Source organism: Tachysurus vachellii, chromosome 7 (assembly GCF_030014155.1).
Source record: "Tachysurus vachellii isolate PV-2020 chromosome 7, HZAU_Pvac_v1, whole genome shotgun sequence".
In the NCBI taxonomy this organism is placed as follows: domain Eukaryota; kingdom Metazoa; phylum Chordata; class Actinopteri; order Siluriformes; family Bagridae; genus Tachysurus; species Tachysurus vachellii.
This window is the reverse complement of record NC_083466.1, coordinates 12,674,676-12,691,627: the sequence shown is the minus strand read 5'-3', so window position 1 is coordinate 12,691,627 and position 16,952 is coordinate 12,674,676. Positions and strand designations below refer to the sequence as shown.

Sequence of the window (16,952 nt, the reverse complement as noted above, 5' to 3'; positions counted from 1 at the left end):
TTCTGTTAAAGATGCTGTTGGATTGTTTTTTGTTAAGGACAGTATAAAATAAAACACTAAAATCATCTGAAGTCATCCAAGTTTATTGGAGTAACTTATGAATCACAGAGGCGCGTCCCATCAGAATAGACAAGACAAGTGAAACTTTATTGCTATTTCTATCCACAATTATTTGTGAAATGTAAAATTTCTCACTGCAGCATATATTGTTATCTTTAACGTGATGTTAAATATTCATATGACTGATAACTTCCCAAGGAGTTAAGAAATCATGAACAGGTAGATGATAAAGTCTTATTATGATGCTGTATGACATTTTCATTCATTCCATGTTTCTCCAAAAGAACACAATTTAAATGAACTACAGCAAATGGCATAACTACTGTATGGCTGACATAACTGTTTCATTACCAAAAAAAGTACACCTGTACAGCTGGTATGGGATGATGAACAAGCCTAATTTAACAAACGTATACAAGCGTCACAGTGTACTTTAGGCACTTACAGGAATCTCACACACTAATAAATCATTTGGTTAGCATACAAATATGATCGACACACTGGAATATATTGATTTATGCAAAACGATACAGATAGATTTCACAAAAGAAAAATTCTGCATTTTAGTCACCAGTAAATTTATTTATAAACAGTTAGTTTGGATGGAGAAAGTCGTACATAGCAAGAAAAAAAATCTTACCAAATCTTATCTTAGCAGCACAGTGAGTTATGTTATGTAGTGCCCATCATGATAGAAAACATTTTCTGTTTAAAATTTAAAATGACAGCTAATTTCAAAATGTAAATTTTAAATTAATGCAAACTAGACTGTGAGAGACACAGCGAAGTTTATTGTTAGACAATACTGAGGTAGGGCTAGAAATGAGACAACTGCTGAATATGCGGCCAAAAATGAAATGAAATTCTCTCCATCTCCAGTTCACCTCTTACGATCACCATTAAAGGTGCTGAGGAGCTAGAATATTACTGAGTTTTTAAGATTAGGGACCCTACACAGTGATGATTTATTTGAGCTTCACAGATACAGTGATATCAACCACCACTGCCGACATTAAACACCAACCCCTAACACTATATGAAAGTGTTTTCCAAGCTGATGTTTGTATATGCAGTAAAGACACGTTAATTCATGAGCATTTAAATTCATTTCCGACTCACAAAAACAACTTATTTCTACACAAGGGTTTAAACAAGAGACATGAAAAATGACACTGCTGGTGAACTTAGTAGCTGCACTGGAGGGCGATGAGACAATCTCTACTTTTCTGTCATCTTGCGGATCATGTAGTTTAGGATGCCGCCGTGGTGGAAATAGGTGAGCTCCACATCGGTGTCGAAACGCATCATAGCCTGGAACTTCTTTCCATTGTCCAGCTTCAGAGAGCACCATGAAAGCATAAATAGATGTGACCTTAATTTCACTAAAGGGAAATTCTCAACTAAGGAATCTCTTTTTCAGAAAGTGTTTTTAGATGTTAACCACAATCAAGCTGTTGAATATCATAATTATTGAGTTAATGCGGTTAATGCTGTGTATAGATTTAATACTGCAAAATTTATATAATTAAATACAGCAAATATAGTGTACAGGCAAATATGTACCTTAATGTCAATAATCATTCTGGGTGTGAGTTGTTCAGGGATAACCACAGTGTAGCGCTCTCGGCCAGTGAGCCCCAGGCTATCAGCCGTCTCTCCAGGCAGATACTCCAGAGGAATGATCCCCATTCCCACCAGGTTACTGCGGTGGATGCGCTCGTAGCTCTCTGCTAGCACAGCTTTGATACCCTGAGGGCATCAAAACACACATTTTTGTAGCTCACAGAAAATATGCAGACAATCTTCATATATTGTGCCTCTTCTGATCACTGATTTATAATGTTAGTCATTAACATTAGATAAAGTCATGTACATGATGCTCACCAAGAGGAACGGGCCTTTTGCAGCCCAGTCTCTGGAGCTTCCTGAACCATACTCCTTCCCAGCCAGCACCAGTAGTGGATAGCCTGCCTCCTGGTACTTCTCTGCAGCATCATACACATCCAGCTGTGGCAGAGGACATCATATAATGGAGCAGTTTGTATATTATTGAGTTTAGTGCAACTGTACAAGGAACATTAAATCCCAACCTGTGTGTGTGTGTGTGTGTGTGTGTGTGTGTAGATGAGGTTCAAGAGCTGAATGTGTGTGTGTGTGTGTGTGTGAAAGAGAGAGAGAGAAACTTGTGTTTTTACACTCTTGTGCTACAATGTCAAGTAATAAGCATTTTTGGAAATAAACTTTGGAAATAAACTCCTATATGGCAACACATCATCTTTTTTTATTTAAGTCTTTTTGTGCTGGTGAGGTCAGATGCCTGTCCTACCGTCTCTCCTGTAGGTAAGTAGATGGTGCAAGGCGCCTGCTTGTTGAGGAACTTGTTGAAAATGCGGATGTTTGCAAACGTTCCCCGAGCCATGACAGCATCATTACCACGCCGAGAGCCATACGAGTTAAACTCTCGAGGTGTTAGTCTGCAGGAAGGAGAAAAACAAACAATTATAATAATCTTTCAAAATGGCAAGTTCCAATCCAGAGAACAACTATTAAATATCAAAAACGTCTCACCCGCGACTGGTCAGGTAGCGAGCAGCAGAACTGCTACGAGCGATGTTTCCGGCTGGAGAGATGTGATCTGTGGTCACTGAATCCCCCAAATTGAGAAGCACATATGCATCTACAATACACTTGGGCTTTGGAAGCTCTCTGGTCTGAAATATAAAACATAATTTAGCCAAGCTCTAAATGCAAGCATTTCAATTGTCATGAAAAAAATAAATTCCATTAGTTCTACAAGCTACACTGTTTCTTTACTTTTAATAGTGTAATTGTGTAGTGTGAAACTTTAAACTAATTTATGAATTGCTGTTCCTCAGAGACAGCAGCAGGGAGGTAATTATATTACCAGTCCATCAAAGAAAGGTGGAGACTTGATGTAGGTGGACTTAGGGTCCCAGGAGTAGAGCTTTTCAGAAGTCGCAATCAGAGAGTTCCAGCGCTCATTTACTTTCTAAAAATAAATAAATAAATAAATAAATAAATAAATGATCACATCCTATATACTTCAAAGCAGTCATACACTTTCTTAAATCGTAGTTTCCTAACCTCCACTTTCTCATAAACCTCTTTGAACATGGCGGGGATCACAAACTTTTTTTCCACAGCCTGGATCTCATCGCGTGTGGGCCAGATGTCCCTTAGATAAATTTTCTTTCCCTCTGGGTTCACCGCTATTCCAACACACGCCAAACAGAAGCTAGTGATCTAATTTCACTTTCTGAACCAAAGCACTTGTGTAAGTACATCTGATATTAAATACAAACAACAACAGCCATTCAGATTTCACTCACCAATGGGTTCCTTTTCAAAGTCAATCCTTATTGTTCCTGCAATTGCATAAGCAATGACCAGAGGAGGAGAAGCTAAGTAGTTGGCACGGGTGTTGGGGTGAACACGACCTTCAAAATTCCTGTTGCCGGAAAGAACACCTGCTGCTACCAGATCTCCCTGAGAAGAGAAACAGTATCATGGCATCATATTCAATAAACACTTCAAGACGTACAGCACAGTTGCAGGAACGTTGTACGGTTTTTACCTGGGTGATGGCTTCTACCACTGGCTCTGGAAGAGGACCACTGTTTCCTATGCAGGTCATGCAGCCATAACCCACTACATCAAAACTAATAAATACGAGACAAATACATCAAATGCTAATTATGATGTCATTACTGTGGAGGCATAAAATGATTTAAGAATTTACATTAAAGACCCTGTTTTATATCCGTCATAATAAATATACAACTGATAGCATTTCTATTTGTGTCTCTTGTACTGGTAATTAATACAAGACAATAAAACTTGTGATCTTACCAAGTGAAAATATCTTAAATATATTCAAACATTATCCACAATTTACTATTAAATGATTACAATAAACCAGATCTGATTATTAATATATTAATAGATATTTCACTAATATTATTAATAGATTATAATAATATATTAATAGATTAATTTTGAGTTTTAAATATTCTTATTCTAATGACTTTATGTATAACAGTCATTCCATTTTCACATCAGTGACTGCATTGTTTTCATATGCTGCATTTTTTTTTTTAGATTTTCTCTTTTTATTTTGCTCTGGTCAAATATACAGTCGATGTCATTCCTTTTTTTAAATTGTTATTCTATGCAAAGTTTAGAATATTATTTCATATTTTATTTTAATTTTTTTAATCCCCTTTTTTCCTGACCCTATTCTATATGATTCTGTTTTTAGAATATAGACAGTGGTAAAAGCATTTCACTACATGTTGTATTGTGTATATCTGTGAATGTGACCAATTTGAATCTGAATTTGAGAATCTTTCTAGAAATAAATGCTTGAAATTATCAGCCAATAGAACAAGACTTCAAAACTTGAAATTAGTGTAAAAAAATTAATAAATGTCTGGAAATAAGTTTAATAATGTTTTATACTTAGTTTCTTGTAAAATTTTAATAGGAAATGCTAGATCATTCATTTCGAGTATATTCAAGATATTTACACTTGCAAAGGTGTATTTTTTTGGACTGTACTGATCCTGTTTCTACATTTAAAGTATTAGAGTATTAAATACTTTACAATAAGGCCAACATGAAGTTAATCTCATTCGCTGCAGTGCTTTGATATCATACCCTAATTCTGACAGGTATTCCATTACACCACTTTCCTTCAGATAATAGGTGACCACTCCACTACCAGGAGACAGACTAGTCTTAATGTAAGGCTTCACAGTTAAGCCACATTGGATGGCTTTCTTTGCCAGTAGACCTGTAAGGGGATAAAGAAAGCATTTATCCTTCATGTGGATTGCTTTTTAGAGATACTAGTATAATTGCCTTTAGGAGTCTAGGGGGTTACAGAGAAATGACATTAGTGTACACATTTGTACCTGCACCCAGCATGACAGAAGGGTTACTGGTGTTTGTGCAGCTGGTGATGGCAGCGATAACCACAGAACCATGAGAGAGAGAATAGTCCACCCCATTATACTGGAAGGGTATGCTGACATGATGGCGTTCTGATGGCACCTGAAAACCCTTAAAGCCTTGCTAAAATAAATAAATAAATAAATAAATAAATAAATGAGAGGGAAAAAGATAACGACAAGCAAACTTACAACTAACTTAGTACAAATTCAAGGTAATAAACAGTAGATAAGGCAGGAATGTGAAAATACAGACTTATACAAGCTCAGTGTGGTTTACGCTGAAATGGAACACCATGTACCTTGGCTCCTAAACAGGTCTCAAAGTCCTGCTTCATATCCGATACGCTCACTTTGTCCTGCGGCCGCTTCGGTCCGCTGCAGCAAGGGTCAACTGTGCTGAGATCGAGTTCAACAACCTGCATAAAGATACGAATATGGAGATCTGAGTGTATAGCACCAAACAAACACCAAGTGAAGGTGTTTTATTTCTATACAAACGTATATATATCGTCGCTGTCGGGCAAATCCTCATATCTAAAAAAACGTTATTTTTCAGGAAATGGAAAAAACGCCGTACCTTATCTGCAGTGCATATTGTTTAGTCCGCGTTGCAGTGGATTGTCTTGCGCTAAATTCCTGTCCTCAGACAAGCACCAGAACTAGCGGGGGTCAAGATTTTTTTTTCTTTGAGCCCAGTGTTTTGAAGACATTTACCTCGGAAGACGTGTTGATTCGTTGCGACTCTTATTAAGGAGAAATATGCCGCGAAGCTCTCCCGCGGAGTGAGGAAGAGGTGGACAGTTGAAGTGTCCAATGGAGTTATGAGATTTGCGCTCAAGCTATTTTCAAGACTTTAGATTGGTTATTAACTTGTAAAAAAAATAGACCCACGTGGGGACTGACCAATAGCATCGATATGTGAAAAAATATGAAATTGACCAAATTTGGACATACGAGGTTTCCGCCCGACAGCGACGATATATTAGTTTATATAGTTTAAAGCAGCAATACATATTGCAAAAATGTCAAATCTTGTGGCACTTTTGAGCATCTATGACAACTGACTAATCTAAAACAGAATAAAAACTTTATTAGCATTTAGTTTTATACTGAATTAATCGACTATTTTGGTCCTAATTCACACAAGGATTGCTCAAAATAACAACATACCAATATGTGTGTGTGTGTATGTATGTAAGTATACCTTTGTAAATTCTGGATCCTGAGCCTGATTGCTGTAATCCCTAAACATGCCAACTGCTTTCAAGTATTGTGTAATGTAACTAAGCTTTTCAGCATCTCGCCCTAATAACATCAAAAAAGCAATACATATCAGATATACCTCTCAGAAAGTAGAAACAAGTATACTACACTCAGCATCCACTTTATTAGGAACGCCTCTGCACTTGCACATTCATACAGTTATCTAATCAGCCATGTAGCAGAGCAGCGCAGTGCACAGAATCAAGCAGATAGCAGTCAAAATGTTACAGAATGGGGAAAAAGTCTAATCTCTGTGACTCTGTGATCTGTTGGTAACAGATAGGCTGGTCTGAGTTTTTCACAAAGTCGTCTGTCTTTAGAGGTTATACAAAAGTAAGGTAAAAGAAAAAAAAAGAATAAAAGTTTCCAGATCAGCCATTCATGAAATACTCAAACCAGCCCATCTGATACCAACATCCAGGCCTCAATCAATCTCACACAGATCACACTTCAGCCTGATGTGAACATTCACTGAAACTCTTGACATGTATCTGCATGTGTTTTGGATTGTACTTGTGCCACATACTTGGCTGATTACATAAATGCGTGAATGTGCAGGTGTTCCTAATAAAATGGACAGTGAAGGTATATGGCCAAAAGTATGTGAACACCTAGTTGAACAGCCATATTTGTTCACCCCTTCCCCCTTTACACTTATATTAACGTCCACCCTCAGGCAAGTCTTTCCACTAGATTTTGGAGCATGGCTATAATGATTGATCTATTCACATCCTGGACATTGGTGACTTAAGTAAACTTGTGGCCATATATTGTATGAAGTCAACACAAAATGCACTTAATATTAATGAAATGAGAATTAATCTGAAATCAGTGCCAGTGTACCTGTCTGCTCGAGATACTGCACACTAATGTGGTCAACAGGGAAGAAGGCGGCTGTAGCACCATACTCAGGGCACATGTTGGCAATAGTGGCTCGGTCTGCGATAGAAAGCTGAGCCACACCTGGCCCAAAGAACTCCACAAACTTCCCAACCACACCAACCTGACGCAAATGCTGTAGGAAATGATTAAGAGAAAAGCCACAGGTTTACTCGCACAGGTTTAAAAATAAATTGACAAATTCTAACAATGGATCTCATTTCTCCAGATGGATATAAATAAAGTTATGCATAAATCATTAGTACAAGCATTTACACAAGAAATTTGATATTCATGAAAATAACATATGTGGAGCTTAAATTGCTTTAGAGTCTCTATAAAAAACATACTCTTGTTATTTCACTGATTAGAGAATATGAAAAAAAAACTAAGGACAAGCAAACTAAAAAATTAAGACAAATGAAATTAATTATGACAAAATAATGCGTCCCTATAAATGAAGGACAGCCATAAATAAGAAACAAAATCCCTCAACTAATAGAAAAATCAGGACTTTCTTATTGTTATTAATATAATAGACCACCTTATCCAAAAGAATTGGAATGTCATATTCGCTATGGACACATATAGCTTTGAGATGGACAAGCGCAAACATTTATACACAGCTTTACTATGCACACAATGATTTACCTTAGTGACAGTTAGGACAATATCCGTGGAGGTGATGCATTTGTTTGGTGTGCCCTGGAGTTTGTACCCAATGACCTCTGGGAGGACCATACTGATTGGTTGACCCAACATAACCGCTTCTGCTTCGATACCTCCTACGCCTGCTCAGACATATTGACATTACACTTTACATTACACTACAATTAATAAATTGGTCTTTACAATAAATAATTTTATGCAGAAAACTTAAATTATTCTCCAAAACAAACAAAATAGCTTAAACAACACTACATGGCCAAATGTTTGTGGACACCTGACTATCACACCTGTATGTGCTTGTTGTGAACAACCCATTCTTGATTTGTTCCCCACTTTGCTGTTACAATAACCTTCATGCTTTTCGGAAGGCCTTCCATTATAGTTATAGTGTGGCCTGGGGTGCAGTTGCCATTCCAGTTCATTCCAAAAGTACCAGAGTTAAGGCCACTTGATTTCTTTCACTCTGACTTTGACAAACCGTGTTTTCAAAAACTTTACTTTGTGCACAGGAGCACAGTCATGCTGTGAAAGTTTGGGGTCTCATATGTAAAGGGAACTCAATGCTACAGCATGAAAAAACTTGTACAATTGTGTGCTTCCAACTTTGTGGTAACAGTGTTGCATAGATCCACATATGGATGTGATGGTCAGGCGTCCACATACTTTTGGCCACATAGAGTATAGCTGAGGTCACTTTATATAGCAAAATAATGTAACAATATACATTCCTAGTGGTGATTTTTAAAATGTACTATCTGCCCTAATACACTCACCCCAGCCCAGCACTCCTAGGCCATCAATCATGGTTGTGTGTGAATCAGTGCCCACCAGGCTGTCAGGGTAATAGTAACCATCCTGTTGGAACACAACTCGGGCTAGATATTCCAGGTTCACCTGATGCACTATTCCCGATCCCGGAGGAATAATGCGCATATTCTGGAATGCTTTTGAGCCCCACTATGAAAAAATAAGGTAAAAGTTAGCACTTTTGGTTAAAATTTGTAGTAAGAAATTGTGTGAAAGTATTTTATTATTATTAATACAGAATATGTGATTACCTTTAAAAACTCAAAACGTTCCTTGTTTCTTTCAAATTCAAGTTCTTGGTTTTTCTGAATACTGTCAGACCTGGAATGAATTTTAATACAAGTCACTGAGCATGTCAATAAAAAACAGAAACTGATAAAGAACTGGTGTCTTATACACATCCTACACATCGACAAACATGTTTCTAATTAATACAATGCTTAACTAATACAGGTATAACTTGTGACTCCCAACATAGTAACATTTGAAACTTTTTGACAGGAAAGTGTAAAAGATCAATTTTGTTGAAAATTTCAGGTGATTTTTCTTCAATACTGAGTGTGCTGCATGATCTCTGGGTTCAAAGGTAACTCTGTCCAACTTGGCTACACTTGCACAATGTGAGTACAGTATGATTATGTACTTGACAGTGCAGATAACAAACCAAAAAGCTTAAACCTCCCATTAAACATACAAAGAGCTAAATGATTTACTGGTACTAAGAAAGCTGAGTTTTGTGTAGAATTCTTCTTAGTATAAATAAACCTGATTTTTTATTTTATATTTATTCCTATTTATCCCTTAGTTGGATCTTGAAAAGAAGAATTTCTCTTAACTGAATTTGGAAAATTAACTTTAACGTTATTCTGACTCAAGAAGTCTATTATAAGTATACTGTATGCCGGGCAGTTAATCCCTTAAACTATGTATGTGGAAACACAAATAACAAGCCTCACAAAGCCAGCATGACTCACAGCACACACATTTGTGTTGGGCTTTTAAAATAGTGTAGCCATTTACCTTAATACATATGAATTAATTAGATTACATATCATTTCAGTACAGGGTAAACAACTCACTTCCTGTTGAAGTCCACCTGAATGGAATGGTCAATGACTAAATCAGCAGGACACACAGGGTTGATCTTCTCTGGATCTCCACCCAGCTTCTTTACTGCATCACGCATTGCAGCAAAATCCACCACTGCAGGAACCCCACTGTCAACAGCAGCAATATACACTCATAGCACAACAACACTCAGAGGCACCGAATAACTACATTCTGCTTTCTCAGCTATGAGAGCACTTGTTACACAAAACATTTTGAAACTATTTAAAATCTAAATAGTGCCACTGTAAAGGGCAAGGAATAAAACACAAAGAGGGGGGCTGTTATAAGAAAATAATCAATTGTGGGATGTTGTGATGCCACCACAAAGCTGATTCTTTTCTTATACCAGCACATCCAAACATCATGTTAGTAAGAAACCACAAAAATCTCTGTGCTCGAGACACCTGCTTTGGAAAACTTAATGGAACAGAATTACTGTTACAAAGCCTTGACACTGGAGACTACTCCCAAAAATGCTATATAAAACTTTTGACAGAATTGTTCACCATATCATATGGAGTGCTTGCATTGCATATCTAGGAGTAAATAGTTACTATAGAACAATACTATACTAGAAAGAGCACATTCAAATAAATCTACAGTTTACCTTGCAGACCCACTACTGTCTGAGCCATGCTATTATAGAACATTAATCTGTGTCCTCTGGCCAATCAGAATCGAGACATCATTGTCATAAAATTATCAACACAATAAAAAAACAATATCAAATTGATTAAAGCAATTAAACACACCACAGGACCTTGGTTGTAATTAATTTACTAATTAAATATTCGACTTACGAAGGATAATTGATAGGAATATTATTATTAAGGCCAAGCAGCATGACACAAAGAAAAATAGGAAAGAAGGCAAACAGTCAAAGCTAATCATTAAAGGCTAAGGTATAATAAACCTTACGTGAAATCCTGGAGGATTACGCGAGCAGGCTTAAAGGGCACTTCCACCGCCTGAGTCTGGGTCTGCTTCCAGTTGAGGATGCGCTCCACATCTTCCTTCTTTACCAGGAACTCATCACAGTTCCTCACAGCAGACTCCAGCAGCACACGAATAGAGAAAGGTAGCTGTTCTGTATTTAAAAAAAAAAAAAGTAGAGGAATTATTTTTATTCATAGCTCTTATCAGCTTAAAGTGTTTCCCAGTATTTCAATTTACCATGCTTCCTTTTTAAAATACTCTTCAAAATGAAGCTTACAAGGATTTTTTATTTTTTTTTAATTAAATTTAGAACTACAACTTCTTTAACAATCTTTAACAATTTCGTTGGTACTCACACCATCAAAGAATGTTAAATAAGAAAACAATATTTTGCCAGAACATGCAACAAGTTTCACTGGCAAGACTCACTGGCACGTTACATTTTCTTCTCTGTGTATGCTAATTGTGTCAGTTGCAAGTCAAATGTACAGAAATTACAGAGAAATAATAACTAACAGAAATGGAAACAATACTAAAGTCTCTATTAAAATGGATGATCATAAGATGCTTAGTTGTAATGGAAAAAAAAGAAAAGAAAAAGGAAAATGCAGTGGCTCTCTTACCATATCGAGGGTCATCAAGCTTTCTGAGATTGAAAAACTTGCAATCTGGCTTCTGGGAGTTCAGAGGCTCAATGATGTGTGCGTAAGGGTTACTCATAGCTGAAGACTCTCTCCTTACCCACAAGCTACCATCAAGTTATCTGAAAATGTAGGCAGAAAAAGTTATTTAAAGAAAAAAAGTCTTAAATAAAATAATTGCAAAAGAAACGTAAATAAAGTGCACATCATTTAAACAGCGTACATGGTTACACCCAAGATTATCTTTATAAACATGCTGTGACTAGCTAAAACACCCAATTATAGGTCCAAACCTGCCACTCAGACTTGAGCATTTTAGCTCCTTTTGATGCACCTATTTATCAGTAAAGGCTTGAGACACTGCCAAATATGAGAGGCTGGTACGTGACAAGCAGGATTACACCATCTAGGACAAGTCACACAGGAAGGGCAATGTGAAATGTATCTGCTCTGACTTTATACAGAGCCTAGGACACATGTCAATTAATCTATCATATCTGGCAGATCCAAAGACGATAAGCGAAAAATAAGTTCCTATAAATTATGAAGCACAAACAAAACTATGACTAACACTGTATTGTGGTTTTTGAGGTTATGTGAATAACAGCAGCCATGTTGTCATTAGAAGTCAAGCGATTGTGTATATTGTGAAAGTTAACATGGAGTGTTATTGTGAAACTGGAGGGGCGGACCGAATAAACGCTCAGGTGATGGGTCACACCATGCTGTTAAAGCTATTAGAGATAACATCTAGTTTACCCATATTTAATTCACGTCTGTGGTGAAATTAAATAAAGAAAACTGGTGAAACAAATGCTCATTGCTCCTAAGCAATTTAAGAGAAATCAATGACCCAAAGGAAGTGACAAATATGACTAGTAAAGTGTGTAGCAAAGTAAGATTTTTGCTGCATTAATGTGCCTATGACTTAAGAAAATACTTAAGGAAACCAGACTAGCAGGGTGGGTCACTCCATCCTACAAGTGAACTAACCAGTAAATTCCAAAATCTGAAGGACTGTTACACATTTCAATGTAACCGAAAATGTGGCAAAGGCAAAGTGGACTAAATGAGCCATTTTCATCTGGGACAAAACCACCCTTTCACCAAAGCAAACATTAGCACACTCAGGTCAATAAACTCAATAAACACTCAATAAACATTATTTATCAACCATCACATTCTTACATGTTTCAAGTTTGACAGCCACAGTCTAAAAATCTCTCATGAATCACTTTCATTAGACAAAAGCAATGGTGACAAATACTGTACAGTATATGTGGGTTTACAATAACTACTGGGAAGTTTTTATTTTCTTTAGGTAAAAAATGCTTTATTTGCTCAAAAATCTACCTGTTATGACTATATTCAACTCAGATTTTTCAGTGGAATCCTTAAGAAATACAGTTAACTTATGTTAACTATATACTTGCCTAATGTTAACCAGGTTGAACATAGATTGATGGATTTTATTTTACATTAATGAACTCAAAACATTCTCCATTTACCTTGTAAGAAAGTGAAAAGAAGGTGCAGGAAAACTGAAAAGAAACAAGATTAGTAGTATAAGATGAGAGGCAAGGGGAAAGACTTCAGATAAACGATCAACTGTCGGTAATTCCAGATTCATCTGGCGGTTGAAAGAACTTTCTCAGTACGTCTTGGGGAATTTGTGTCTCCTACTGCATCTCTTGTATGTGGAGACCCTCAGGGTTCCATTCTTGGACCGATTTAATTTTCTTTATATATTACCTTTAGGGTCCATTTTTAGGAAACATGGCATCTCATTTCACTGTTATGCAGATGACTTGCAACTCTATCTGCCTTTGAAACGTAACAATGCAAACTCTGTGGCACCTTTTTTGAGATGTCTTCAGGATATTAAAGCCTGGATGGCCTTAAACTTCTTAAAGTTTAATGAAGAAAAAACTGAAATCATTTTATTTCAACCTGGTGGTACCATTAATACCCCTGATGTAGATCTGGGTGACTTAAAGACATTTGTGAAGCCCGTTGTAAAAAACCTGGGGGTTTTAATAGACGGTGACTAGAAAAATAGATTAGTTTGGTAGTTAAATCGTGTTTTTATCAGTTAATTTGTATCTTTTACTGATTTTGAGAGGGTCATCCATGCTTTTATATCATCCCGCCTGGACTATTGTAATAGTCTCCATGTAGGCATTGGTGAGGCATCTCTAACGCGTTTGCAGAAGGTACAAAACGCGGCTGCACGCTTATTAACAGGGACACGCAAACGAGAACACATTACACCTATATTGGCTTCCCTTCATTGGTTGTCCGTTCATTTTAGAATTGATTTCAAGCTTTTACTTTTATTTTTTTAATCATTAAATAACATTGCTCCTACATATCTCTCAGCTCTACTACAGCCATATGCTCCATCCAGAGCACTTAGGTCTGTGGGCAACTGCTTTTAGTCTCCCCCAATGCAAGATTAAAGAGCAGGGGTGACCTCCGGCCCCGAAACTCTGGAATAATTTGCCTTCGTACATTAGGCAGGCACCTTCACTGGCTGTTTTAAAATCACATTTAAAAACATATTTGTATAGTACAGCATACAACGCAGTATGAGTTACCTGTTAGAGGAGTTCTTTTTAAGTGTGTGTTACTAATTATTATTGTATTTGTTGCATTTTTATTGTGTTTTTATTTAGTTTATTATTACTTTTTTATTCTTTTTACTTCTATTGTTTATTTTATATTGTTTGTACAGCCCTTTGGTGAACACCTGCTGTTTTAAAAAGGTGCTCTGTAAATAAATTTGATTTGATTTGATTTAATTTCCTGTAATCGTAACTATAAACCAGCTATAAAGCCAATACATTGATGTTTAATTGATAAGTGTGCTCTTGTTAGGGACAATGTAAGACTTCTGACAAATTAACTTCCTATTTTATGTGTAGCTACACTAGCTAGCAACATAAACTTCCAGAGCCGGACTCATTAACTAAATAACTACTGTATTATTAACACAATTTGCTAAATTATACCTTCGGGTCCACAAACATCCACCTTCCCTCAACAGCAGCTGCCTACCTACAGAGATCACTGTCTGCTTCCTTCCCCAATGATGATCCTGTCCAGTGGCCTGTCTGTTGTCGCTAACGTTAGCGAGCTAACAAGAGAATGTAATCACTATATTGTTCAAGATTACATTCACTTGTACGTCTAACATGTTGTTACCCCAAATCTACATAAATGAGGCTACTTTATTTCACAGGACTCACCAATTTTAAACAGTAACCGACTCCTGAACACCAGCTCAGCTATAAACAATTACTGAACTGTAGACCAGAAAACTCTCTTACCGTAATCCACCTAGTACCACAGATTTCAAAATACAGTTCACAAATTCTCTTCAATATTCTTTCTCGTGTTATGTCGTGACAACTAAAATCGATATATGTAAACTAATAATAGGATACAAGCATATGGATATGTAAATCTATTTAAAATTTTGACTCTACGACTAATAATCTTCATAAACGACGGTTTCTGGGTTTATTACGGTAATGATTCAGCTCTTTGTCAACGAGGTTTAAGGGTTGATAGGTTTTTTAATAGGTGTTGAAACCTGTAAATAAAATAAACACAGTCATGTGAGTTATACGGTACAAGAAACTGCAGATTAAATGAAGAAATCAACACGTGGAAACAGAAAACAAGTGTCTTAAATCTTGCATTTGTGTCTGGCTAGATTTTATGTCATTGCATATCAACACCATGCAGCTGTGAGCTATTTTATGTTCATCTGCATGGGTATTTCTTAGCAACAATAAAGAAACATGACATAGAGCTCAGTAGCATCAGCTAGATGTAGAAACTGTCAGTGATGGAGCTCCTTCCTTCTTTTACTACCATCTCTGCTCTTCTGCATCCAGTAAGTCTTCCTGGCCTGTGCTCTATCTTTCTCCTGCACCTCGGTGTCATCCAGCACCTCCAGACTGGGGATCTGACTGATAACATACTGCCTGGAAAATATAAGTGGACCAAAATCAGCTTGAAATCAATAGGAATCTTTGTTTAATTGCAAAATTGCAAAACCCCAAATTTCTGTTCACGATTGAGAAAGAAATACATTTTGATATTATTTGACCCATGTTACATACATTCATAAAATTTCATTACATTACATTGTTTGTAAAACAACAGATATCACAGTCATGTAGATGCTTATATTCTTACAAGTGTTTTTATTGCAACTTTTTCCAAACTAGCCCACAAATTGATCACAAATCTCGTCCTTGAATGAATCAAAATCTTCATTTCGATGTGTATTTAACAGGAATAGACTTAAACATACTATGTTTTTTGCAATTTGTTTCAGAAGAAAATCTAACGTAAATAATATCTAATTATTATTAACATTTAGGAAAAATAAAATCTGCTACAAGCAGAATAAATAGGGATAGGAATGCACATGTACATTTTCATGAACACGAATAACCTAGAAACTGAATTTCTTATGGGGAAAATCTGATTTTGAGAAAAACAAGTTTAAATATAAATGAAAAAACTATTTTCTTGTCTCAATGTTTAAAATGAGCTTTCTTTACTGTCACAATGTTTATATTATGATGTAATATTTATTTATAATTATATTAGTAGAATATGTCTGTATCTAAATGTGGATGAAGCGCGTAGCTGTATACAGTACATGATGATTATTGCGAACCTAAATTGTCATCCAAAAGCGGCGAATTGAATGTGTACATGCAGCTCAATGTAATTCATACAAATGAAAGATGCAATCGAGAATAACGGTAAGTACATAACATTATTTTATCATTAACACAGAAAAAAGTTAGCCTTAGCATGTAGCTACCTACTACCATGTGTGCTGATAATTGATCATATTTCAGTAAAGTAAAAATGTATTAAACATTGGTATACTTAAGGTACATTATCAAAACTTTACTTACATTACTTACTGTAGAAATACTTCAGTAGAAGTGCATCATACTTAAGTAAATGTCTGTAGCATAAGCAAAGAGCATGTACAGTATTGAATCCAAAAGTACTTATTCTGCAGAAAAAAGGGACCAATCTGCCTGTTTTGGCATATTATATTTTGTTTTTGTTTTTTATAAATATTAATGCTGCTTTAATGTGTAGTCTATGTTGCATTGTACCCCTATTGTAATTACTGTACATAGTGTCGGATAGTTCAATTAACAACAAAACATCACATTGTAAATTTCTATATCAAAAAGTGGTACTTCTATATTGATAAATTAATGAACCAATGCAAATTCATGTCAAATAGTTTGTATTTACACTGCCCTGTATATATAATTGTAATATGTAATTGATATGTAATGGTAAATGCACTGTCCGCATTACAGATAAATTAAACATGCAACCGATTTTTATCATGATTTTTACAAGCAATCTTGCAGTTGAAGGCAAGGTGGAGGTCACGTGCAATGTGGGCATACCCATGATCTGAGCACTGGTGGGACACTTTACAGTTCCTGCTCAATTTTCGTGTGTCCCCAGAAACATTTGAGTACATCTGCAGTCGGGTCAAGCATGTAATGGAGAGAAGGAACACAAACTACCATTTGTGTGTCCCAATCCAGAAGCGTGTTGC

General features: G+C 36.2%; 1 protein-coding gene across 5 annotated transcripts; it reads right to left on the bottom strand.

Annotated features, from left to right (window-relative positions):
* Positions 1 to 67: 67 nt before the first annotated feature.
* On the bottom strand, positions 68 to 14,669 carry aco1 (aconitase 1, soluble). Of its 5 annotated transcripts, none has more exons than XM_060874389.1 (21): positions 14,587 to 14,669; positions 11,321 to 11,460; positions 10,680 to 10,848; positions 9,731 to 9,868; positions 8,903 to 8,972; positions 8,618 to 8,801; positions 7,827 to 7,966; positions 7,140 to 7,311; positions 6,238 to 6,338; positions 5,333 to 5,449; positions 4,995 to 5,154; positions 4,738 to 4,873; positions 3,656 to 3,740; positions 3,411 to 3,567; positions 3,166 to 3,290; positions 2,966 to 3,070; positions 2,629 to 2,771; positions 2,387 to 2,534; positions 1,945 to 2,067; positions 1,624 to 1,809; positions 68 to 1,395 (listed from the first exon to the last, which is right to left on the bottom strand). In XM_060874389.1, the coding sequence occupies exons 2-21, from the start codon at positions 11,415 to 11,417 to the stop codon at positions 1,279 to 1,281; spliced, it is 2,673 nt and encodes an 890-aa protein (XP_060730372.1). In that variant the 5' UTR covers positions 11,418 to 11,460; positions 14,587 to 14,669; the 3' UTR covers positions 68 to 1,278. The 5 variants fall into 5 exon arrangements, with proteins under 5 accessions (XP_060730372.1, XP_060730373.1, XP_060730374.1 ...); XM_060874390.1 differs by lacking the exon at positions 14,587 to 14,669 and adding an exon at positions 14,350 to 14,462; XM_060874391.1 differs by lacking the exon at positions 14,587 to 14,669 and adding an exon at positions 14,396 to 14,419.
* Between the last annotated feature and the right edge of the window lie 2,283 nt (positions 14,670 to 16,952).

What these genes read in the sequence shown, in the direction of transcription:
- aco1 (XM_060874389.1), bottom strand. Translation starts at nt 11,417, where the DNA reads ATGAGTAACCCTTACGCACACATCATTGAGCCTCTGAACTCCCAGAAG. An exon ending in GTAATCCTCCAGGATTTCAC is followed by an intron (nt 9,869 to 10,679) that starts GTAAGGTTTATT and finishes TGCTGTTGACAG; the next exon opens with TGGGGTTCCTGCAGTGGTGG. An exon ending in CAAAAGGCCCGTTCCTCTTG is followed by an intron (nt 1,810 to 1,944) that starts GTGAGCATCATG and finishes TGATGCCCTCAG; the next exon opens with GGTATCAAAGCTGTGCTAGC.